Below are 23,415 nucleotides of genomic sequence, written 5' to 3' on the forward strand. Positions count from 1 at the left end.
GGGGGGGGGGGGGCTGTGTGTTCTCTTCGGTGTGTCCTTTGGCGTCTCTTGCTGCGAATGCACAGAGAGGCTCCCACCCTGCAATTCACGTGGTGCTGGTGCTTGCCTTTTATTTTATCTCACCCTTTTTTTGTGTGTTTGTGTGCAGTTGCGGCTCGGCAGAGTACGGCGTGAGGAAAGGGACGGGGTCGTAGGGAGGAGGCGAAGAAAACACAAGAAAAAGGTCTTGGAGAGAGGAGGAGACATACATATATACATTACACAAATTCCGAAGAGGATGGCCAGAAAAACAGTGACAACGGACGTGGACCCTATGTTGCAGGAAACATACCTGCAGGATGACTCAAAAGATTTTCTCCCAACATCAGAGGCGTTAGATCGATTTGACGCCCAGTTGGCGAAGGGGGAGCCAGTGCACAGTGAACCCTCATTGAAGAGGCGTATGCCGCAGGCTCGTGGTGCCAACAGCTTGCCTTGTCGTCGTAGCTTTGAAGCGGCCTCGCAGCAACCTCAACAACAAAAACAACAGCAATTGTACCAACAGTATTGTGGTAGGCGGAGTAGCAATGACGCCCCCTTCCAGGCGAACAAGGGATTGCCTGAAGAGGCACAGGAGCGCCTGGAAGACATTGAAGCGGTTCGTCGCTTGGGAAACGATATGGCTGGAAATGACGATTGATCCCCCTCTCTCTCTCCCTTTTTTTTTTACCTTATAAGCGGCACAGCATTTTTTGTTGTGCAACTCTCAATGCCCTTTTATCCATCGCTGCGGTGAGACACAAAGTATTCAAGGTGTTTTGGCAGGATGTTCACCACTTTATGGGAGATGTCATCCCTCTGACAATTGGGGAGAGGAATGTGGGGTGTGCTGATTCAGGCGGTTAGCCGATGTTTGGACGGTAAGAGGTATATTTGCGCGTATTCATGGATTACGCATGCTTTTGGTTTATTACGATATATATATATATATATATTATTTGCCTCTTCTCCTTTGGAGGTTTCTTCTTGTTGGCTGGATTTTTTGACTCTTTTTTTTTTTTCTTTCTGTTTATATTCTATTGCGTCCCTCTTTCTTTATGGTTGCCGCGGTGCGTCGTCACAAAAAGAACACAGGAAACATCACCTGCTGTCTTTGCTCACACTCGCATCGCTTTGTGTGAATGGTGCACACCTGTTCCAATGTGTGGAGTTTTTGTAGCCGCTGATGCGCTTTTGAAGATGCGAGCCGAACTCTTGGAAGCCGCTCATGCGCACAAGGCGGCGATGTTAGCGTTTGAGAAGCAACGCATTTCTTTGTTTCAGGAGGCCTCTGAGGCGCAGAAGCTTTTGGCAGGTATGGAAAAGGAAGATCTTTTTTGGAAGCTGTGGTGGAAAAAGTTATTTCTTCTTCAGGCCAGGCTTTTATCCCGTGTGGCTCACCAACGATTAGTTTTGGGGGCGGAACGAGTTAGTCATGGAAAGGGCGTCTTGGCGCACCTGGTGATGTGTTCGCCTCGAGTACAGCTGGGTGTGGTGGAAGGAGATGAGGGCTGTGTTCCGCAGGAGTGCGTGCATGTGGGCATGGGTGCCATTCCCATTCTTCGTAATACTGGGGTAGAGCTTCAATTTCGCCTTGTTGCTTGCGGCGCCAAGGATAATGGCGGTGGATATTGGCAGGAATTTAACGAGTATTATTTTAAGAGAATTCAACGAGTCCCATTTGTTCTGACATATATTGCAGGGAACGGGGGGCTCACAGAGAGCAGCAGTATACTTGCGTACGCTGAGACCGCGACAGATGGCAGTACTGCCTGCATAATAACGTTTCCATATGTGCTCCTTGATGATGCTGAAGTCAATTCATTTCACACCCTGCTCGTCACTCACCCTCGCACACAGTATGGCATTATTCCACCGTTGGAGGTTACACTTCTTCTCTTGGCACCTCCTGCTATTGTCGTGAAGGACGTGTCACTCGATGACAAACTCACGCATGTTGAAAGTCATCTCAAGTACCAAAGAAAAGATGAATTAACTCCTGCTTTCAGAAGGGAACTTCAAGTGTGTGTGGAGGTCTGTACTGATGAAATTGTCACGCAAATGTTGTTTGAATGTGTTGAGAAGGATCCTCAAGGGAAAACTTACTTGGTGGAAAGGAAGCAATTGGATGCGGGGGCTTGCAAGAGACGCTTTTTGGAAGAGGGACACTGGATATTCCGTTTTTGCATGGCGATCGCGGTGAAAAATGAGCATAATGAGGCAGGTGTGGCATTGACGGTGGTGGTTGAAGTGACGCTGGAGTCCATGCCCCATCATGTCTTCCGTGAGTTTATTCCAGTGGTTTCCCCTTTGGAGAAGAAAAGTAATAACGCCCCTAACCGCCCCACTGCAAACTTCTCCAGGCATTCCGCGAGTACGAGCTCCCAAGAGGTTCCTCATGCTGCTGGTACCTTGGAGGCCAACGCCACGGCAAAGGATGATGAAGATTTTTTTGAACTCTTTAGGAATGACGAGAAGAAGGTATTAATGATGGCAACAGATGATGAGGTTCCAGCTTTACGGAGTCCGTTGCTCGACCAATCAAACTCAACTTTTAAGAACATGAATGAAACTGAATGGAATATGCGACTAAAGTCCTATATCCTTGATGAACATGGGGTCATTGGCCTCCCACTTCTGAATGGGACATCCCCGATGAATGTGTCTCCGCATCTTGTTTGTTATCCGTACAATTCCATGGGCGTGCCACGTAGTGGTGTTGGGGTGCCTATTCTTGGATGGCAAGAGACACGACACGGAGTGACAGTGACTGACGATTATGAAAAGAGGCCACTCTCGTTGGAATGGGCGTTGGAGGGATGTGAGGATGCACCTTTTTTCTGGCTGTTGCGGGGACCTGGCGGTGAATGTGTTGTTTTGCATCGTTCCAACAGAAGCAGAACCAATAACAGTATGGAGGCCTGTTGCTTTAAACGTTTTCCTCCGTTGTCGCCCCCTTCACGCGTCGTTGCCGTCGATGTTAATTGTCGTAGTGCCAATGACTACGTTGTCAAGTCGATGTTTTCAGCTTCACTGCAGTGTCTTGTGTGTCAATGGGCTTCTGGTAGACTGACCTGCACTGAGCCTGGAGGGGAGTCGATGACACTTTTGGACGACGACGACGACGGTATTCTTGCCACATGCACCTGGAACCCGGACGAGGAGGAGGATGCATCTCTCATTGTGTGTTTGCAACAGGGTCGTCGTTTCTTCGTGTACTCCCTTGATGACCGGGAGGTAATAGTACACTCCAGCCTCCCTTTGACGTGCTCTCCCGTCGGTGTGGACGACGCCGATGATAGTCAAGAGTATATTGGTGTCGCCCCGGTGCTTGGAGGGGATGCGGTTGCGATGTGGACAGCCACGGGGGTTGAGATGCTTTTTCACGCCCCCACCTGGAGACACCAGAAATTGTACACAACAGCATCATCATCCACACAAATATTGGGGGTGTGCCCGGCGTACTCGTTTCCCCGCGAGACCACCGACAATAAGAGCGAAGACGGGGCAGACGAATTTGTTTTTTTTGCAACCGACACGATGGGGACAATTGTTTTGGTGCTGCTCCTTTCTAACGGCACTTGTGTAGGCCTATCGCTGGACGGCAAAGTGCATGATTTGGGATTCTTGTCCCCCTCCTTTTCATCATTGCCGTCGTGCACATTGGGCACGTTGACTATCGAAGATCTGCCACATGTCTCATCCCTGACGATGCGGCATGTGAAGGTGAATGGTCGACCGGTGATTTTTATTTGTGGGTTAACAGAACATCACGTGCTGCGATGGGCTTACGTGTAGCCAATTGGACGGCGGGGGGAAGAGGAATGGGTTCCTCTTTATTGCTGAGGAAACGGAAACAAGGAGGGAACAAACATAAATACATATTTATGCGTCTTTCGCATGAAGCCAATGCTTGACGAGTCTTCCTTGTAGTCTCTCACATCCGTTTAATACGTCTTATTTCTTTTTCGTACTTGGAGGGAGAAAAAAATGTGTTTTGCCTTTCCCCCCCCCCCCCCTTCATTGCCGTGTGCGTGGTATCGTTCTTTATCTTTTGTTGTTTATTATTTCCTTTTCTCCCCATCGAAGATGCAGCTCCTCTTATCATCCTCGCCACATTTGATATTTACGCCTTAAGCGATGGATGATATCAGCCAAGTGGTGCAGAAATACTACGAAGTCATTGACCAAAAGGATGAAGACATCTTTGAACTCTACAGAGACAATAAGCGCCTGAAGAAGCAGCTGGATGAGGTGCTTGCGGGTGAAAATGACCGAGAGACGGATCGGCGCACACTGAAGCTTTTAGTCACAACACTGCAGACCGAGCTTCGGGAAAAGCAAATGCTTATTGAAGCCCAGCAAGAGGAAGGCAGTGCCATTCGCCATGCCGTCTGGCGTGCCCGAGAGGTTCTGAACATGTCCTCGGAGTTAGATTACCCCATTGAGAGCGTCATTGGTGCCTGTATCAACCTGCACGCGGAATGTTGCGAATTGCAGGCGCGACAGGAATATTTAGTTGGCGTTAATCTGCGTACGAGGTCACTCGCCTGTAATAATTTGTTTGAGGCGGAGCGATACGCCCGTAGCGCTATTGCAGATGCCTGTAGCGGTGCCTACGCTACATTGTCACTTTTCCTGCGGTGTGCAAAGCAGGCTGTGGCTGAGAAGCAACAGCTCTGCGAGGCTCACAGAGCGGCGGAGTCTGCGCATAACCAGAGGGTGGAACTATTGGAAAAGCGAGCGCAGTTGGAATGCTCTCAGCATGAGCGTATTGTGGAGGAGTGGAAGGAACAAGTAACATGCGTCAATGGACGTTTGCTGCTGCTTCAGAGACAAATGCGCTACGAAAGGGCGGAGAAGGAGTTGCTCATGGGGGCGGTGTGTAGCCGGTTGGACTTAATGATGGAGCAAGGTGCAGATTTGGAGCGCCTTTTGGCATTGGCGTTTAGAGCCTTCATCCGTCACGACAAGCAGCTGCAGGAGGTGAGACAAGAGTCGTTGTCGTTGCGTGGAAAGCTGCAGAAATTGCATGCTGATCTTTCTCGTGCAAGAGCTCTCCTCCGGCGGAGAAAGGAGTCACAACAGCAGCAATCGTTGACATTAGACACCAGTGGTCGTGTCTCTGTAAGGACGGAAAATGGCGAGGAGAAGAACTGCAGTGTGTATGATGCCCTCCGTACAGTGCAGGTGGAGCACGAGGTGCTCAAGGTTGAGTGGCGGCAGTGCGTCGAGCGTGAGCGGGCAGTTCGACAGCAGGCGGCCACGACGATTAGCAAACTGAAAGCCGAGCGCTCCGCCTGCGAGGCCACAGTTGAGGCATGTCAAGAGCGTTGCGCCAGGCTTGAGAAGGCGCTGCAGCGCACAAGGCAAGAGGCAAAACGCCATTCAAAGGAAGTGAATCGCATGAAGGAGCTACATGGCACGCTATGTGACGAGGCGAAGGTGCATGTGGAGCGAATTAAGAAACTTGAAGAAGTGAACCGAGTGCTCAGTGAAGAGAACATGACACTGACTTCACGCATGGAGGTTTTGCAGGAAAGGGCACAGGAAAAGGAGGTGGCGTGGAGCTCCGCAGAGCGCGCTGCGCGTGACCGCATTGCGGTGCTTGAGGAGCGAATGAAAAGTGAGAAGGAGGGATTTTTGGGTGAGCTGAAGGAATGGACTTTAGTGTTGGAGGAGGCACGCAAGAAACTTGCCGTCGCAGAGAGTGAGCGCGATCGTGAAAGGATGCTTCGCGGTATTTTGGTGGAGCAACACCGGGATGAGGAGCGGATGCTGAAGAAAATGATGGCAGAGGAGCATCAGTCGGCTGTTATGGTGTTGCAAGGTAAAATAGACATCTTGGAGCGTGCATGTGGGCGAAGCGCAACGGTGATTGCAGAACTCCGCGAGGCATTACACCGGGCCAAAACAGAGAACAGCACAGCCTAGTGTACTTGGCTACATGTGCGCACATGCATGCACGCATGCCTTCTTCCATCGTCGTGACAGATGCAAACCACGGCGGTCGCTGCGGTAGAAGGTAGTGAAAGGAGGGGTGGAGGACAACTAAGAGGGAAAAAAAAAAAAAAAAAAAGAAAAAAAAAGAGTTTCTTGCACATAATTGTTTCCCTTCACAAAAACAGCGTCGTTTACTTGATTTTTTTTTTGGTTTTTTTTTCTCCCTTCTTTTTTATTTGTTTTGTGTGTAAACCATCAGTTTCACCTTTATCGTTAATATTTGTTATTCTGCTTGCTGCTAAAAAAAAAAAAAAAAAAGGGAAAGGGGAAAAGGAGGTGACAAAAAAGAAAAAAAGGAGCCAACGAACCCAAATGAGGAGATAAACGATGTGCCCTTTCTTTTTGTTGTTCTCTCTCTCTCTCTCTCTCTATATATATATATATATATATCGGCACGCATTTATTGCAGCCATCACTTTCAGGCACCTGTCCACTCTGACTTTGGACAAAGAGCGAAGGAGAAGAAAAAAAAAAAAAAACTAAACAAATAGCGATAGAGAAAGAAGGGCTGTGTGTCTGTGACTGTGTAAGGAAGGAAGGGAAGAAGGGGCAGAGAAAAATAAACATAAGGGGAAACGCAGCAATGGGAGACGTCGAGCAAATAGTAGAGAAGGAAGAAACTGACATACAAGCAAATGTCTTAGCCATTCCAACGTTTGAGGCGATGGGGCTAAAGGAGGAATTGCTGCGTGGCATGTATGGATACGGTTACAAGAAACCCACTGCCATTCAGAAACGATTTATTGTGCCATTCACTCAGTCCCGTGACCTTGTGGCGCAGGCCTCTTCCGGATCCGGCAAGACATCGGCCTTTTGTATTTGTCTTCTGCAGGTATGCCAATCAGCGCTGCGGGAAACGCAAGGGCTTGTGCTTAGTCCCACGCGAGAACTGGCGCTGCAGACGCAAGATCTCTGCAACAACATTGGTCACCACATGGGTCTCGCCGCATACGCCTCTATTGGAGGAAAGAGCGTGGAAGATGACATACGTCGTCTGGAGAGTGGTGTGCAGATTGTGTCTGGCACCCCAGGACGCGTGTTTGACATGATCAAACGGCGTCACCTGCGTGTGAATCATCTAAAGACACTTGTTTTGGACGAGGCGGATGAGATGCTTGGCAAAGGGTTCAAGGCGCAGATTCACGACATTTACCGCATGATTCCGCCGTTGCAGGTAGTCCTTGTCTCCGCGACGCTTCCCGTGGATGTGCTTGAAATGACGGAAAAGTTCATGACTGAGCCTGTGCGTATTCTTGTTAGGCGTGACGAAATTACGGTAGATTCCATCATGCAGTATTTTGTTGCGGTGGATGAGGAAAAAAACAAATTTGAAACTCTCTGCGACCTCTACGACACCCTAACCATCGCCCATGCCGTTATCTTCTGTAACACCCGCAAAAAGGTCGAACAGTTGGCGAAGAAGATGCGAAAGGAGAAGTTTTCCGTGAGTTGCATGCATGGCGACATGCCGCAGGCGGAGCGGGATGAAATTATGCGAAACTTCCGTGAGGGAAAAAGCCGAGTGCTCATTTCAACAGACTTATGGTCACGTGGCATTGACGTGGAGCAGGTGTCGCTTGTGCTGAACTACGATTTGCCATTTTCACGTGAGCAGTACATCCATCGCATTGGACGCACGGGGCGAATGGGCCGCAAGGGTCTTGCGATTAGTTTTGTGAAGCATGATGAGCTGCGGTTGCTGCGGGACGTTGAGCAGTTCTACGCCACGCAGATTGAGGAGCTGCCTGCAAATATTGCGGACCAGTTCTAAGTATCGGCCGTGTGTGTGTGTGTATGTTTCTATTGTGAAACGCACGAAACGAAGAGAACCACCGCCAGACAGCAACCAATATGGATCGAATCGAGGAAAGAGAAGCAGAAGAACTAAAAGCGTACCGAAATGGCAGTGAGAGGCCGTATTGTTGTAAAAAATAACTTATTAGAGAGGAAGGGGCGGCGTCATTGAGGCTGATAACATGAGGAAAAGTGGAATAAAGAGCGGGACAGAGAAGGAGGAGGAGGATATGTGTCATTACAGGCTTCATACGCTTACAACGATGGAAAAATCAGCACGCATGAAGGATAACATTGTTTGTTGGGCAATGAGACGGCGATACAACCGGTGGATCATCCTTTTCTCCATCCCTCTCTCTCTCTCTCTCTCTCTCTCTCTCTGGATGGTTGTTTCCTCATTTCCTTTTCTTGTTGTTATACTTCTTATTCCCCTTTCAAATGCAGTACACTTCTTTGGTTAATGGAAAAATAACGACGCTGCGGTGAGAAAATAACAGCAAACATAGAAGGAGGAAAGAAGGACGAAAGAAAAAAAATGGCAGGCATTTCCTTACCGGCGACAGGTACATAAATAAATGTATTTTTATTTTTATTATTATTATTATTTATTTTGGAAGCATACGTACATGTGTGCACGGGTGTTATGAGGACAAGACGCTGGCTATTTAATAAATTTATTGAACTCTCTCTGGTTGGAATGACACATGACTCTTCATCGTTGCCTTTTTTTTTTTGCCTTTATTTTGCTGTAGTCTCGGTGTGTGAGGGCCCTTTGCGGGACACCCAAGCTATTCGCACGATCAACCAGTGAATGAAAAGCGTGTGGAGGGAATTGGCGAAGAGAGAGAGAGAGAGAGAGAAAAAGGGGGCCAATCACCCGAGTATTGGTGGTGAAAGGAAAAAAAGACGGTGCGTGGGCGCGCATGGATTCCCTGTCGGGGCTTAAGACACGGCAGATGCAGGGGAAGGATGCGCCTCTGTTCGTGAGGAGAACGTTGAGTAAAGACGACATGTCGTCATCCGCCTCCGGTGCATGGAATAGTGAGGCGGGGAGCAATTTGTCCAAAAATTGTCTCCTACAGGCCAAAGGCAGCGGCCAAGAGGAGCGGCACCGCCGCGAGGAGGCCGAGGGAAAGGACCCCTGCAGAGAGATTGTCACCAATGCAGCCGAGATACGCCGGCGGGTACACCGGGCGAATATCATCACCTCCCGTCTGCGCGATTCCTCAGGGAAAATGATGCAGCGACTGCGACAAAAAAAAGGTTTTGCTGCTCTTAATGGCCATGGCGATGACGAAAGTTTGGTGCGGGAAAAACTTTACTGTGAATTCAGGACGGAATTTTCCGCCGCACTGGAGAAAATGAGGTCCCTGCACTTTTTCGGTGCCTTGACGACGAGGGAACGAATTGAAATCCCCGTCACACGTGCTGCCTTCATTGCCTCGCGTAAAAATATGATAGGCATTCAAAAGAATCAGCAGTCACTTCTTTACCGACAGCTTTTCACGGCATGGCAACAACATTACCGGCTTTGTAGGGACATGCTGCGGAGACAAAGAGACATTGGAGGCTCTCGCACGAACACTTCTTCGTTTATTTGGCGCGGCGATTCGGAAACGTCCTCCTTGTGGGAAAAAACAGCTGGTGGCGTCATATCAAGTTCTCTGGATGACAACGCCGAGGAGGGAAATTTGGATTTTAGGAAACTGCAGGATCATATGAATACCCTGCATGCTATTCTTTGGGATATGCAGCGCATTGCGGCGACACAACAGGAACTGTTGCAGCAGCTTGAGGGAGACCCGATAAATCGGGACTCAGGGAGGTGCAGGCGTACCGCACAGATTGCTGCTGATAAACCGTGTTGCGGCAGGAATCATAGATGCGGATGCTGCACCACCATGTAAGGGGAAAGAGTAACCGCAAGAGCTCTTCTTCTTACGCAAAGACAAACGAGTTCACCAACATAAATTGTTATTGTCAGCTGTTGTTCCGGTGTCAGCCCTATGAATCTATTTGCTTTGCACCATTTACACATTTGCTTTTCCTACGAATCATATTTCAGGGCCTGTGAGAAGATTGTTATCGAGAGAGCTGGCTGCCCAATTTAATATATGCCCTGGCAAAACGACGAAAATATTTGCGTGCGATCCTTTTCCTATATTATTGTCCTTTGAAAGGCCCCGATGGAAGGAATCAAGGAACCGATAACGGCAGGATGAATTTTTTATTTTTGCCATCCACCCTCTTTGATTCCGACCTTGCGGCGGGGTCTTGTGGCTGGAGGGCCCAAAGTCTTCCATTTCGTAGGTAATAAATGTCTCCAACCCGAATACACCGCACCGTGGCACGAGAGTGCCTGTCCGAACATATAGATGTAGTTGGGACAAACACTGAGGATGTGGCGATGCCGCTGCCTCTCCATGACCCTCTTCTTTCCCGTCCTATTTTATTTGTGCGTATCAGTTCGGGATCTGGTCAGCAGCGCTGCAGAACATTTTTCTGTGCTTCGGCTTTGGTTGGAGGCTCTTTTTAATTTTTTATTCTTAGCTTAATTACTTTTAGACTATTACTTTTGTTGGGTCTTTTGTTGTTGTTGTTGTGTGTTTCTGTGCGTACGTGTTTTTTTAATCATTTTTTTTTTTTTACATCTTTTATTACATGTGAAGGACGCAATCGTGGGTCGACTCTGTTCTGCCAATGAGACGCTACAAGAAGCGTTGAAGAGCAACTCCTTTTTTGTCCCCCATTACCCTCGGCTCTTGGAGTAAATGGAAAAAAAAAAAAACTTAGGGAAAATAAAATAATTTTTTTTGTTTGTTTGTTTGTTTTGAAAAGCGTTGGAGGTTATTTTATAAATGGAATTTTTTTTTTTTAACTTTATAACTGGTTGGCTGCAGCAACTGGATATGTCCCATGGAAATGCGGGGTGTTCTTTGACCCAATGTCCCTCTGCACTCCGCCATCCCCGTCTCCGCTTCTTTTTTTTTTTTCCTTTATGCTGTTGTTTGGGCTTTTGGTTGTTTTTTTTTTTTTCCTTGTCCATTTATGCGTTCTTACTGTGTGCGGCGTGGCGAGGAAGACAGAAGAAATGGCACTTCTGCGGGTCACAGCCACGGCGGAACTTTTTCTGGAGGATGAAGGAGGAATTGTGCGTGAGCAGCTCCAGGCCGCTGAGTTCTTTGTTTGCAACGCCAAGAGAACCATGTCGTGGCCGCCACCTGCATTGTCGAAATACGAGGCGTTGCTGCTCCATGGAGGGGAGTGGTTGGAAAAGGAGGAAGGGGATGAGGTGACGCTTGGGGGAGTGACGGAGGTGGAGCGCGAGCTGGGCCCGTTTCTTCGCTTCTATGCCCCATTGGGTGGGCTGCTCTCCAAGGAGTTTAGGACTCTGCTCCGCCACGGGCTTATTCGTCTGCTGACGCGGCGGGCATTACAACGACTTCACGACGCACAATGGCAGACACATGGAGACGATAAAGATTTCACGAGGGTATCTGCAACAGGCCACGATGGTGAGGATGTAGTCGAGGCCTCTATTGCTCCATTCATTTCTATTAAAAAGGGACCTTTTAACACAGCGGTGGCGTCAGTTCACTGGTCATCGCAGCTGTTGCAACGACTTCTTCACCAAGCAGCTCACAGTGTCACACGCATCAGTGCACTCATTCCAGGAGCGGTGACGTTAATTCCCTTCTCCAGAGACCTGAAGGCAACATTTATACCTCGCCATGGATTGGCTAATATCGACGCCCATGGAGCAAAGAAAGTGTACCGGCTTGTATTCACCATGGGGCGAATAGAAGTGGTCCCGCAGAGTGTGCATGACGAATTGACCGCAGACCGGCTTGCTTCCATTTTATATTATTCGCATCTTCGGTTGGCGGAACAAATGAGGGAAGCAGGCGGGGAGTCCCTCCAGGAACCCTTGCTGAATCTCAGAGACGCCATGGACTGCTATCACCGTGCGCTGGCTTTGGCCCAGAAAGGAATCCTGTACCCGTATAACCACTCGCTTCGACCGCCGCCTTCCCTGGAGGATCGCATGGAAAACGCTGAAGAGGATGATATCGAGGACGAAATTTATTCCATTTTTGCTACCACAGTGTTGCAAGGGGGAAAAGATATCACACCAGCGAATCGATATTTAAATCTTCTTCTTAATTTGCGAAGAAATAACACCGCTTGTTCTGAAGTGAATGCTTTATACTATGATTCTATGCTAGCGCATGGAAGAGATTTGTTTCCTGACGCCCATGTACTTCTCCATGTTTGGTATGCATTGCACCGCCAAGTGCTGGTAGCCGCAGCCAATGCGGCACACACTCTTTTGCGGATGCAACCCACTTCTTCTTCCTCGTCAGATGCATCGTCAACAAGCAGGCGTAATGCAAATGTCCTTCGGCAGCGTCAAATGCAGGTTGCCCGATGGTGCGCACGCGCATTGGATGTTCTTCAGCGCGTTTTGGCTTGGTTGAATGTTGAGAAACTTCAGGGGACGGAAGAGGCATCGGTTTTAAGAAGTGAGTGGCTCTGGTTGCATACTATCAAGTTCAAGCTACTCATTCGCCAAGCCAAGTTACTGCGTTTTACGGGATCTTTTGAGGAAAGCCATAAAGTTCAGGAAGTTATGGAAGAACAGCTACGGATCCTTTCCCCGCAGATGCAGCCACTCTGTCGTGGCGAGATGGAGGGCCTATTGCACGATGTCAGCAATCAACTCGCGCAAGAAAGGGCCCTTTTACGGGAGGAGATGAACCAGAAAGGAGGGCTGATTCTTCGTTTGTGAACTCGCAGTTGTTGTTGTTGTTGTTGTTTTTTGTCGTTGCTTCGACTCACTCCTTTTTCTCTCACTTTTTGTTGGATGCGGACGGTATGAATGAAGGAGGAGTAGGAGTAGGACAGGACTCTTGCTATTCCTTGTGTGGATATTTTAATTTTGCTCCTTTTCCTCCCACGTTCTCGTTTCCGTCTTTTTGTTTTGTTTTGTTTTTTCAAATTCATTCCAGGTGGGCTGAAGGGCAGACACACACACACACACACACAGACAGACTCGTCACACACTTCAATCAAGGCGGAAGGGAAGGGGACCGCTGTGACTGCCCTGCCGCCCGGGGTTCTTCCTGCGCTCCGAATATCCCCGCGGTCCTTTTTCATTCTTTTATTTTTGTTTGTTTGTTTGTTTGTTTTTTTCCTTTTTGCCCGTAGTTCTTTGCCTCACGGCCCCCGCGCCTCTCTCCCGCTCTCTTTTCCGGGGTGTCAGGCATCGATGAACCGCCTCGCTCAGTTTCAAGCGGCTTGTGGTCTCACTTTGATTGGTGATGTGCCGGCGCCGGGGTCCGACAAGTTGGGTCCGGCGCGGGTCACCGTCACGGAGCCTCCATCGGAGCAGAGCGTCCAGGCGGCGAAGAAATTAGAGGAGTTCTACGATTTAGTTGCCGCAGCCGGCGGTGCCGTTGAACGTGTCACTGGATTGACGCGAGAAATTGCCGCAAAACACTCGGAGATCATGAGTACGTTTGATCTCATGAAGAGCAGCTCCATGCGGCAGGAGGTGGAGGCGTTGACGCAACAACTCAACGCCTCCGCGCAAGCCTCTGCTGAAATCCTTGAGACAATGAAGAGGGAGACGGACAAACTAAAGGCAACTCCCGAGATGGAGAGTCACTTTATTGGCGTGATACGTATTGAGGAAAATCAGAGGCGTTATTTGTTATATCGGCTAAGCAAGGCGATGGAGGCGTATGAGCGACAGCAGAATTCGGTGGAGTCGCAGTACCGCGCACAGACCGAACGGCAGATAAAAATCAAATACACAAACCCTGATGGTTCCGCGATTGATGATGAGACGGCGAAGGAACTTGCCCAGGCAGTGCTGGAGAACAACACCACTAGCAGCATTTTTCAGCAGAGTAAAGATGTTCTGGCTCAGATTATCGAGACTAGGAATGACATCTACCACATTGAGCGGTCGATGCGGACACTCAACCAACTCTTCAACGATTTGGCATTTCTCGTGCACGAGCAAGGTGAGATTATGGATGTGGTTTTGAGAAACATCGAGACCACAACCAAATATGTAGAGGCGGGCAGAAAGGAGATGAAGAAGGCACGCAAGTATCAAAGACGCAGTAGAAGAAAACTTTGTTGCCTGGTGCTCGTTGTAGCAGCTATTATTGCCTTGTTTGTTTTGGCCGCTGTTTTGGGAAAAACACTCTAAATGGAAATGGGGAGGGAGAAGACGGAAAACGCACACGAACACAGTTACATATATATATGCATACATGTGTCCGTCCGTGTTCCCCAACATCGTCAATACCCTCTCGCTTTGAGTTGCGACATTATTGCTCACTTCTCTGGTTGTTGCTGTTGTTGTGTTACTTTATTCGTTGTCTGTCTGTCCGTTTCTGCGTGTCTGCGTGTGTCTTTCTGTGTGTTCCAGCTCACTCTTGGGGAGCGATGGCTGGTGTATTATTTATTCGATGGATTTCCTTTTTTTTTTTTTTCGAGATGTGGCGGGCATTTTACCTGGGGGTCGCAATACGCCCCACACCTCCTCAGAACAGTCACGTACACACGCAGGCATCCACGCGTACGCGGCTATATTTGGCTTCAAACCCGACCACAATTTTCTGTTGTCTCAATGAACCAACCCACCCGTTGCGCCGCGGAGATGCGCGTAACAGAGGCAACTGTGGCGGCAGCAGAAGGAGCAGCGGCAAGGGCTATCATTATATTTATATATATTTAATAAACGGGGTTGGGGGAGGGCGGAGATGGAAATACAATAACCTGAGAAGAAATAGGAGGGGTTTTGTCTGTGTCTCTCGATCCCCCTTCCATTTCTCTCCCACTCCCTCCATGCGTGTGGAAACGGTATGGCTCGTGCGTGTGTGTGTTTGAGTTGTTCTCTGTTGTCGGGCTGTTTTGCGAGAAAAAGCGGTCGAAACAAACAACGAAGAGAAGGGGGGGGGGGGGAAAAAAACTTTCTTATTGGCCATCTTTTTGCTTCTCCCCCGTTTGGTATATTTACTTGTGGTGTGTTTTTGTGAAAGACCGCATAAATCGAATGTTGTGCTGTTAACTTCTGTTGTTGTTGTTTCACTGAAGCGCCTTTTTCTTTTAATTATTACTATTTTTTTTTTCTCCGGATTCGTGTTTGCGTGCAGTTCTCGCGACAGAGCAGTGAGGCGGGCAGATAAGGGGGTTGCACAGCAACACACGCAAAGGGAGGGAGTGTGTGTGTGTGTGTGTGTGTGTCCGTGGGACGCGAAGAAGCCTTTTCTCTTTCCGGCCGTGAAAGGAGGAGAATGATGCGACGTATCATTCATTCCACCGCGTCATCGCAGGCGACGCTTCATTTCCCGGTGCCGTCCCGCATGGGCGTTATTCCTGCACCATATCGCTCCTCTGCCTTTTACACGGCACGGCGTACTTTTTTTGGCATGCTACGTCCCAAAGCACGGCAGGTAAAGGTGGAGGATGTCCTCTTCGACAAGCAAGCAACACACTACACAGGGACCATTTTTGGCTTCTCCGCCGATGCTGTGATATTTTATGCCAAAACCGGTGCCACTGTATGCGCCATCATTGTGATTGTGGCAGTGTTCCTCAAGGGCTACGCCATGCTTTCACGCTTTAGCCTGGCAACAGTGGCCCGTCTGGGATTCATGAGTGGCTTTTTATGTAGTGCAGTGCTCTACACCGTCATCATTGCAGTAATTCGCCGATTTAGGATCAACCCCAACGCCGTGTACAACCAATCTATCGCTCTTGTAATGCGAAACGAAAAGGTTGTGCAACACCTCGGTTCGCACCCCCGCACGGGGGACTTCAAGGCCTATTGCCAAAGCGGAGGCTTTCGTCTTCCACTCATTCGTCGTATTCGCAGCGGGTCCTATGAACTATCTGATCTTTTAGGACTAAAGCAAAGAAAATTGCAGATGATGTTTATCTTGCGTAATCCAGCGAACGGGAGAGAAGGCTTTGTTACATGTGATGTGCGCCGCGAAACGACTGGATTTATGAGCTCCACGAATACATTCAAATCTTTGGCGGTGACGTTAACGGACTCCACTCGTACATCGGCGCCACAGACTATCGTGGTGATTGGTCGGCCAGAGGACGTAGTATACCGTGGCCTTATGAAACTATAGAAAAGATAGGACTTCGCACAGTACACGTATATATATATTAGAGAGAAAAAAATGGAGAAAAAGGCCAGACGCACACACGTACACATTCTCCGTCGGCCTCAATTATGCCTTTTTTTGTTTGCCTCGCTGGCGGTACCGTCATGATGAGATAATCGGAAGTGAACGATCTTCAATGCACCATTGTAGTTGCTTCCAAACGCTCTCCACACATTGTCTTGTTTTTTTTTTTTCTTCTTGTTTTAGTTCTCATTCCCAATCACACGGATAATTTCTAATATATGTATGTATGTACCGTTTTGGTTTGTTTGATTCCTCTCGTTCTCTCTCTTCTTTGTGTGTTTGGCTCAACAGGATGGGGGGGGTGGGCCGCTGAGAGAAAAAGGACGATGGGACGACAGACATGTGGTGTTTCAAAGAAAACACTAAAGGGGCACCGATGACCCTCCTGATGCGGCAGCCGGTTGTGTAAATTGCATTACACCACGTACTCCATTTGTTTATTTGTGAGTCTGGTGGGTATTAATATGATGCCCTCTTGTTTCTTGAACTATGGTTCTCCTCCTGTAGGTAGCAACATAGGCGAATGGTTAATAGAGGCCGTTGTTGGAGTTTATGTTCACCTCCTCTGATAAAAGACGGGAGAAATGGGGTAGCCTCAATCCCTTACAACTCTATTTAAAGTGCGCAGCGTTGCGATGCCCCTATGATCTTCCCACTGAAGGGAAACGACATTGTCAAGAGGGATTATCATGGCTTTCCTCCCTTTTCATAAGTGCAAGAAATAAACCTCTGCAGGGGAGGGATCTGAACGTTCTTCGAATCTCCCAAGACGCCACGTCCATTGAAAAGCAGGAACACACTTCAAGGCATTCTTCACTGGTCTCCTTGGCATGTCAAGAGAGTAGGGAATTGTTAGCTCACTCCGCGACCGTGTCTCTTGATGCTGGGGCGATGAAGTTCACCAGTGGCAGTAAGATGTGCGAAGCGGAGTCCTCTCACAAGGAAGTCCCCCAACACCACGACGATGGCCAGGAAGATGAAATTCATCCAAAAAGGGATGGACAGAAATCTCCTTTGCAGGAATTTGAGAAAAATTATGGCACGAGCGAAGCCAACAAAAGTCGTGTAATTGTCGTGCCTAACGAAGAAAAGTCAGTGGCATCTGTTGTATGCAGTCGCAATGGGACGCCCCCACAACACGAGCTTCAATCAAAGACGCTCAACTCCTGTAGTGTCGCCGTGGGTCCGGACGAGGCCTATAGTAACAATGGCCTGGGCACAATGGCGCTGGGACACGGTGATAGAACCGAATTCCCTGTGTTTTCAGAAGAGAACAAAATGGAAAATTTGCTTGCAACCGCAGTGGAGCGCCTATACGCGAAATTCCAGGGAACGGCGTTGAAGGTTGCTCCTCTGGATGAACTGAAACAAAGCCTGGTGGAAGCGTTTCACCAGGCTCGGAAGGGCCGGGCAGCCGAGGAGGAAAGAGTCGAGTTGGCAGTTCACCTGCACACACTCAGACACCAGGTGGAGTTTTTAACGGACATGTGGAATAAATACAAGGATGCGCGGATGGCCTTGGAAAGACAGCCGACACGAAAGAAGGAGGCAGCCACGAAAGTTATTCGCGTGCAAATTATCCGGGATTATGAAGAGCCACCCGTATCGTACAAAAAGGGCCCCTTTGTTCCGCTTGCTCCCGCGATGCAGCGCCTCCAATTACCCAATGAAACGACGTACACTTCCGTCAGCGAACCCCGCGGCAAAAACTCCGGTAGCTCAGTACTTTCACCCACGCGAAGAGCGGAATCCTCCTACGACTCATTCATCACCTCCGAGGTCGAGTACTTGGACGACTTTGAGGATGCATAGAACGTTGCCAAGCCGGGATAAGAGGCAGAGAGGGAAAAATGGAAAGGAATGAAACAAAGAATGAACACCCAGGATGGGGAAAGGTGTGGTTTTCTCTTGTCCCCTTTTCACTTTCCTCCCTCCTCCTCTCGATTTATTTTACTTACCCCCGAAAGATGACGGTACCCGAAGTAAACGAAGACGTCAGGGTAAAGATTGTTTTTTTTTTTTTGGCTACGCAGCGCAGAACGAAATATTTTGTCTTTTAATATATTTGTTTTATGTTTGTTTGTTTGTTTTTCTTAGCGTTGAGAATAGGGATGCTCATTATGTATATATACATCATTTCATCACCATTACTTTTGACGTTCAGCGACAACACGCTCAAACATGCGATCGCTACAAACAAGTAAAAGAAAAACAAAAGGCCCTCTTTACAACGCTCTCACTCTTTCATCCTGAAAGCATGGCTATATACCCCATTAAACATTCCAGCGGTGCAAATTGTAGGACAATACTACCACGAATAGTGAGAGCTGGGAACGCCTTTGCCACGGGGCGTCAACGCCACGAAAAACAAAGGGCGTGAACAATTTTTGCAGAACACTTGGTGTTCTTTTTTTACTAAAAAAAAATTTATTTCAATAACGGGCTTATCACGAAAAAAAAAAAAATGGATGTCCCGAACGTGCGCGGGATGCCCAAGGTGTCGGTGATTTCAACGCCGAACACGAAGGCAATGGCGCGTCAGTACCACAACTGCTCCACGCTTGAGGGCATTGAGCTGGAGGACGAGGGCGGTTCTGAAACTGTACTGTCGCATTGGAAGAAACGCAACATGAGGGACGAAATGATGACCAGTGATGTGGGGGTTGGGCTGTACTCGGCACTGACGCTTGCAGCATTTGAGGACATGGGTGTTTATGTGGCAAACTACAGCGCGGCGGAGATGTTGTGGTGGGGCAACAACTCTGGCTGTGGGCTGCTGGAAAAGAAGTGCTTGACCGACGGCATCATCGAATACCCTGATCTGTTCTGCAACCAGTTTGACGACGATGAAAAGTTCTTCTGCACGTACGACCGTCTGTCTCTGGGGTACTGTAGGCTGAAGAGGCACGAGGAAGCCCTGCCACAGGAGTATCAGTACTTCGCTGATCCCCGAGTTGGCGGTGATGACCTCTTCATGAGCAGATGCCCGTATGTCAAGGCGTATTCTAATGGTGGTTGCACCAACGGCGATCCTTCAGTAATGCCTGGCAGTGTTGTTGGCCCGAACTCGCGGTGCGTGAAGGGGCAGGACCTTCAATTCGACGACAAATACATTGGCGACGTGTGTGTGGAAACTCGATGCGGCGACGGCACAGTGAGCGTGCGGTTCCTTGATGACGATGCGTGGCACGAGTGCCAGGCAGGTGAAACCGTCACGCCGCCATCGGGTCCCTGGCGTGGGAGCATTGTGTGCCCCCAATACGCCGATGTGTGCACCGCATTCCCGAACATCAGCAGCTACCCAATAACGGTCGTTGACCCGCCTCTAGCGGACGACCCGACATCCGCGGAGGGTGCGGAGGGAGACGAGGGTGGGGTTCCGAGGAAGCGGCCGCGGCGACTCTGATTCCGGGGCTCTGCCGCCAATAAATTAATCGGCCAGCGTGGATTGTGGGGCGGCACGCGAGTGGCGGCTGCGGATCGATTTAAAAGCGAGAGCCAAAAGATGCGTGACACGTGGCAGGGTCGTGATGTGCACATGGCTTGTCGACCCCGCACTCGCGAGACGCAGCACAGCAGTAATGATAGCACCGTGCAACTGTTGCGCTACTCCTCTCTTCGCTTCTGAAAAACGGACAATGAGTGTATTTGTTTTTTTTGTGTGTGTGTGCCTGCGATGCGTGGCTTAGCGGACATTTGTGTGCTGGAGGATTGAACTTATGCGAGCCTGCGTTGTGGCGAGGTGGTCTGGAGGGAGGAGACGAGTCCCAGCACCGCATGCGCCCACGTGCGTCTTTTGGTGCGGGCAGGCGATGGGAAGTCGCTGTGACCCAATGAGTGCGGGGTTGTCCGTGACTGCTGTGCTGAGGGCGGGGACGAGTGCGCTCGATGCGGCGTTCCACGCAGACGGGCCTCTCCCGTGTTTTACTATTATTCATTTTTGCTGCGGGGGAATGGCCGGGCCCTACGAGTGGGCGGCAAAACTGCCCAGCCGTGTCCTCTTTGCCCAGCTTATTGGTGTGGGGGCCCGCCCCACGCGATCCTCCTCGCCCCACGCGGGAGGCGAGCGAAAGACGCACTCGGCACCTCCTTTTCGTGAATCATGAATGATCGTGGGAGTGGGAAGTCACGCCGGACTCGCCGTGGGCCACGGAATGCATCCGTCGCAGCCATGGCGACAGCATGACGAGGGCACGAGGTGTTTACATTTGTTTTTCCTTGTCCTGTGCTGGAGGAGATTAAGTTTCGGACTATTTTTACTTCTCTCTCCTGTGCCCTCTCTTCACTCCGTGTGCATGCCACTGCGTAGATGGGGTGATGGTACTTTTGAGTGCCTGTGAGAAGAATGTTATCGAGAGGGCTGGCTGCCCAATTTAATATATGCCCTGGTAAAACGACGAAAATATTTGCGTGCGATCCTTTTCCTATCTTATGGTCCTTTGAAAGGAACCGATAACGGCAGGATGAATTTTATTTTTATTTTTGCCATCCACCCTCTTTGATTCCGACCTTGCGGCGGGGTCTTGTGGCTGGAGGGCCCAAAGTGTTCCATTTCGTAGGTAATAAATGTCTCCAACCCGAATACACCGCACCGTGGCACGAGAGTGCCTGTCCGAACATATAGATGTAGTTGGGACAAACACTGAGGATGTGGCGATGCCGCTGCCTCTCCATGACCCTCTTCTTTCCTGTCCTATTTTATTTGTGCGTATCAGTTCGGGATCTGGTCAGCATCCCTGCAGAACATTTTTCTGTGCTTCGACTTTATTTGGAGGCTTTGTTTATTTTTTTTGTCTGTGTGTGCGCTGCGGTAATTTGTAGTGCTGCCCCTCTGCTCTTCTCCTCTTCCTTCTGCTTCTTCTCCCGCAGACAAGGCCTGTGCCACCACCACTACGAATAATACCACTGCTGCCGCCCGCACCTCAGGAACAGACACGTTGTCCCCAAGCCATGCGCCAGCCACGCCGCACCGCACTGCCACTGCTGCTGCCGTGGCTCATGATGGTGGTGTGTTGCGCCGGTGCTTGCGTTGCCGCCGATCGTGCCGTGAAGCACCGCTGTGGGTTTGACGCGATGATGAAGAAATACGGACGGCTGCCGACTGCGGTGGTGCGTGAGGTGCCGCGCCGGGGACAGGGCGCCGTGCAGGCGTACACCGCCGCCAGCGAGGATGGGGACGATGGCTGGGCTCCGATCCGCATCAAGGTGTCCGCGGAGGACATGTACAATCCGTTGAGGCACTGCACTGCGGCGGGGGATCTGCGCATTGACCACGATGGCCGTGCAATAACATGCGAGGCGGACGACGTGTTGACGGAGGAGAGGAGGAACATTGTTTTGAGGCAAATTCTCCCCGCCGCCATTCAACTGCACGCGGAGCGTCTCTCCGTGAGGCCCGTGACGCGCCCCGTCGTTATTCCGCATACCGGACTGGGGATGTGCGAGAACTTCACCATCCCGCACAAGCACCACATGGTGGGTGTGGCTGGCACCGACATGATTCTCTACGCCAATATTTTTCCGACTTCTGGTCCAGCCGCGTGGGCGGTTCTGTGCTTCCTGCTGGATGATGGTCGTCCATTTGCTGCTGCCGTGAACTTTGACCCGAAGCAAATATTGGTGACAAATGGAGACGTGCGTGTGGCAGCCCACGAGTTGGGGCATGCTCTTGGGTTTGATGTTGATTATTTTGTGACGTTACATATGATTTCCGAGGTCCCGAACGTGCGCGGGATGCCCAAGGTGTCGGTGATTTCAACGCCGAACACGAAGGCAATGGCGCGTCAGTACCACAACTGCTCCACGCTTGAGGGCATTGAGCTGGAGGACGAGGGTGGCCCTGGAACTGTACTGTCGCATTGGAAGAAACGCAACATGAGGGACGAAATGATGACCAGTGATGTGGGGGTTGGGCTGTACTCGGCACTGACGCTTGCAGCATTTGAGGACATGGGTGTTTATGTGGCAAACTACAGCGCGGCGGAGATGTTGTGGTGGGGCAACAACTCTGGCTGTGGGCTGCTGGAAAAGAAGTGCTTGACCGACGGCATCATCGAATACCCTGACCTGTTCTGCAACCAGTTTGACGAAGATGAAAAGTTCTTCTGCACGTACGACCGTCTGTCTCTGGGGTTCTGTAGGCTGAAGAGGCACGAGGAAGCCCTGCCACAGGAGTATCAGTACTTCGCTGATCCCCGAGTTGGCGGTGATGACCTCTTCATGAGCAGATGCCCGTATGTCAAGGAGTATTCTAATGGTGGTTGCACCAACGGCGATCCTTCAGCAATGCCTGGCAGTGTCGTTGGCCCGAACTCGCGGTGCGTGAAGGGGCAGGACCTTCAATTCGACGACAAATACATTGGCGACGTGTGTGTGGACACTCGATGCGGCGACGGCACAGTGAGCGTGCGGTTCCTTCGTGACGATGCGTGGCACGAGTGCCAGGAGGGTGAAACCGTTACGCCGCCATCGGGTCCGTGGCGTGGGAGCGTTGTGTGCCCCCAATACGCCGATGTGTGCACCGCCTTCCCGAACATCAGCGGCCACCCAATACCGGTCGTTGATCCGCCTCTAGCGGACGACCCGACATCCGCGGAGGGTGCGGAAGGAGACGAGGGTGAGACTCCGAGGAAGCGGCAGCGGCGACTCTGATTCCGGGGCTCTGCCGCCAATAAATTTATCGGGCAGCGTGGATTGTGGGGCGGGCGGCACTGCGATGGTGGCCGGCGTGCGGGGCATCAGATTTATTTTTAAAAGCGACGAAAGCCCCCCAAAAAAGAAAATGCGCGAACAGCGTGCGGCAGGGTCGTGATGTGCACTTGGATTATCGACCCCGCACTCGCGAGACGCAGCACAGCGATAACAATAGCACCGTGCAACTGTTGCGCTACTCCTCTCTTCGCTTCTGAAAAACGGACAATGAGTGTATTTGTTTTCTTGTGCCTGCGATGCGTGGCTTAACGGACATTTGCGTGCTGAGGGAATGAATTTATGCGCAACCGCGTGGTGGCGAGGTGGTCTGGAGGGAGGAGACGAGTCCCAGCGTCGCATGCACCCACGTGCGTCTTCTGATGCGGGCAGGGCGTTGGGAAGTCGCCGTGACCCAATGGGTGCGGGGGTGTCCGTGACTGCTGTGCTGAGGGCGGGGACGAGCACGCTCGCCGCGGCGTTCCACGCAGACGGGACTCTCCTGTGTTTTACTATTATTCATTTTAGCTGCGGGGGAATGGCAGGCACTGAGAGTGGGCGGCAAAACTGCCCAGCCGTGTCCTCTTTGCCCAGCTTATTGGTGTAGGGGTCGCGCACGGTGTGAGTTGTGGGGCCCGCCCGACGCGATCCTTCTCGCCCCACGCGGGAGGCGAGCGAAAGACGCACTCGGCACCTC

At 50.4% G+C, this 23,415-nt stretch overlaps 11 protein-coding genes across 11 annotated transcripts, besides 29 other annotated features; all 11 read left to right on the plus strand.

Moving 5' to 3' along the window:
- On the plus strand, positions 1-679 carry Tc00.1047053506587.10 (hypothetical protein, conserved; the record flags this gene model as incomplete). The annotated part of the gene is made up of 1 exon (XM_805726.1): positions 1-679. A coding segment is annotated over one exon (679 nt), but the record flags the coding sequence as incomplete, so codon positions are not given.
- Positions 1-2,735: a sequence feature (heterozygous, non-Esmeraldo-like haplotype).
- Positions 955-974: a microsatellite.
- Tc00.1047053506587.20 (uncharacterized protein) lies at positions 1,180-3,816 on the plus strand (the record flags this gene model as incomplete). Its single annotated transcript, XM_805727.1, has 1 exon — positions 1,180-3,816. One exon carries the CDS (start codon positions 1,180-1,182, stop codon positions 3,814-3,816), a length of 2,637 nt encoding a protein of 878 aa, XP_810820.1.
- Positions 2,736-3,310: a sequence feature (areas merged during assembly that could not be assigned to a particular haplotype. This can correspond to areas where the two haplotypes were merged or to regions with more than two copies in the genome that were merged during assembly.).
- Positions 3,311-3,967: a sequence feature (haploid, Esmeraldo-like haplotype).
- Positions 3,968-6,833: a sequence feature (heterozygous, non-Esmeraldo-like haplotype).
- On the plus strand, positions 4,159-5,952 carry Tc00.1047053506587.30 (hypothetical protein, conserved; the record flags this gene model as incomplete). The annotated part of the gene is made up of 1 exon (XM_805728.1): positions 4,159-5,952. The coding sequence occupies one exon, from the start codon at positions 4,159-4,161 to the stop codon at positions 5,950-5,952; it is 1,794 nt and encodes a 597-aa protein (XP_810821.1).
- Positions 6,079-6,107: a microsatellite.
- Positions 6,161-6,204: a sequence feature (T-rich).
- Positions 6,262-6,316: a sequence feature (A-rich).
- Positions 6,371-6,391: a microsatellite.
- Positions 6,391-6,411: a microsatellite.
- Tc00.1047053506587.40 (ATP-dependent DEAD/H RNA helicase, putative) lies at positions 6,605-7,792 on the plus strand (the record flags this gene model as incomplete). The annotated part of the gene is made up of 1 exon (XM_805729.1): positions 6,605-7,792. The coding sequence occupies one exon, from the start codon at positions 6,605-6,607 to the stop codon at positions 7,790-7,792; it is 1,188 nt and encodes a 395-aa protein (XP_810822.1).
- Positions 6,834-7,108: a sequence feature (areas merged during assembly that could not be assigned to a particular haplotype. This can correspond to areas where the two haplotypes were merged or to regions with more than two copies in the genome that were merged during assembly.).
- Positions 7,109-7,134: a sequence feature (areas merged during assembly that could not be assigned to a particular haplotype. This can correspond to areas where the two haplotypes were merged or to regions with more than two copies in the genome that were merged during assembly.).
- Positions 7,135-7,509: a sequence feature (heterozygous, Esmeraldo-like haplotype).
- Positions 7,510-8,347: a sequence feature (areas merged during assembly that could not be assigned to a particular haplotype. This can correspond to areas where the two haplotypes were merged or to regions with more than two copies in the genome that were merged during assembly.).
- Positions 8,164-8,196: a microsatellite.
- Positions 8,348-10,840: a sequence feature (heterozygous, non-Esmeraldo-like haplotype).
- Positions 8,394-8,422: a microsatellite.
- Positions 8,655-8,680: a microsatellite.
- Positions 8,739-9,722, plus strand: Tc00.1047053506587.44 (uncharacterized protein; the record flags this gene model as incomplete). Its single annotated transcript, XM_805736.1, has 1 exon — positions 8,739-9,722. One exon carries the CDS (start codon positions 8,739-8,741, stop codon positions 9,720-9,722), a length of 984 nt encoding a protein of 327 aa, XP_810829.1.
- Positions 9,880-10,136: a mobile genetic element.
- Positions 10,760-12,604, plus strand: Tc00.1047053506587.50 (hypothetical protein, conserved; the record flags this gene model as incomplete). Its single annotated transcript, XM_805730.1, has 1 exon — positions 10,760-12,604. The coding sequence occupies one exon, from the start codon at positions 10,760-10,762 to the stop codon at positions 12,602-12,604; it is 1,845 nt and encodes a 614-aa protein (XP_810823.1).
- Positions 10,841-11,685: a sequence feature (areas merged during assembly that could not be assigned to a particular haplotype. This can correspond to areas where the two haplotypes were merged or to regions with more than two copies in the genome that were merged during assembly.).
- Positions 11,686-18,177: a sequence feature (heterozygous, non-Esmeraldo-like haplotype).
- Positions 12,612-12,632: a microsatellite.
- Positions 12,841-12,865: a microsatellite.
- Positions 12,982-13,008: a microsatellite.
- Tc00.1047053506587.60 (target SNARE, putative) lies at positions 13,085-14,035 on the plus strand (the record flags this gene model as incomplete). Its single annotated transcript, XM_805731.1, has 1 exon — positions 13,085-14,035. The coding sequence occupies one exon, from the start codon at positions 13,085-13,087 to the stop codon at positions 14,033-14,035; it is 951 nt and encodes a 316-aa protein (XP_810824.1).
- Positions 14,546-14,570: a sequence feature (AT_rich).
- Positions 15,052-15,075: a microsatellite.
- On the plus strand, positions 15,126-15,971 carry Tc00.1047053506587.70 (hypothetical protein, conserved; the record flags this gene model as incomplete). The annotated part of the gene is made up of 1 exon (XM_805732.1): positions 15,126-15,971. One exon carries the CDS (start codon positions 15,126-15,128, stop codon positions 15,969-15,971), a length of 846 nt encoding a protein of 281 aa, XP_810825.1.
- Tc00.1047053506587.80 (hypothetical protein, conserved) lies at positions 16,584-17,843 on the plus strand (the record flags this gene model as incomplete). Its single annotated transcript, XM_805733.1, has 1 exon — positions 16,584-17,843. One exon carries the CDS (start codon positions 16,584-16,586, stop codon positions 17,841-17,843), a length of 1,260 nt encoding a protein of 419 aa, XP_810826.1.
- Positions 18,178-18,501: a sequence feature (haploid, non-Esmeraldo-like haplotype).
- Tc00.1047053506587.90 (surface protease GP63, putative) lies at positions 18,496-19,437 on the plus strand (the record flags this gene model as incomplete). The annotated part of the gene is made up of 1 exon (XM_805734.1): positions 18,496-19,437. One exon carries the CDS (start codon positions 18,496-18,498, stop codon positions 19,435-19,437), a length of 942 nt encoding a protein of 313 aa, XP_810827.1.
- Positions 18,502-23,415: a sequence feature (areas not merged during assembly with more than two copies in the genome that could not be assigned to a particular haplotype).
- Positions 20,475-20,601: a mobile genetic element.
- Positions 20,982-22,682, plus strand: Tc00.1047053506587.100 (surface protease GP63, putative; the record flags this gene model as incomplete). Its single annotated transcript, XM_805735.1, has 1 exon — positions 20,982-22,682. One exon carries the CDS (start codon positions 20,982-20,984, stop codon positions 22,680-22,682), a length of 1,701 nt encoding a protein of 566 aa, XP_810828.1.

This window comes from Trypanosoma cruzi, genomic scaffold, assembly GCF_000209065.1.
Source record: "Trypanosoma cruzi strain CL Brener 1047053516643 genomic scaffold, whole genome shotgun sequence".
NCBI lineage: Eukaryota > Euglenozoa > Kinetoplastea > Trypanosomatida > Trypanosomatidae > Trypanosoma > Trypanosoma cruzi.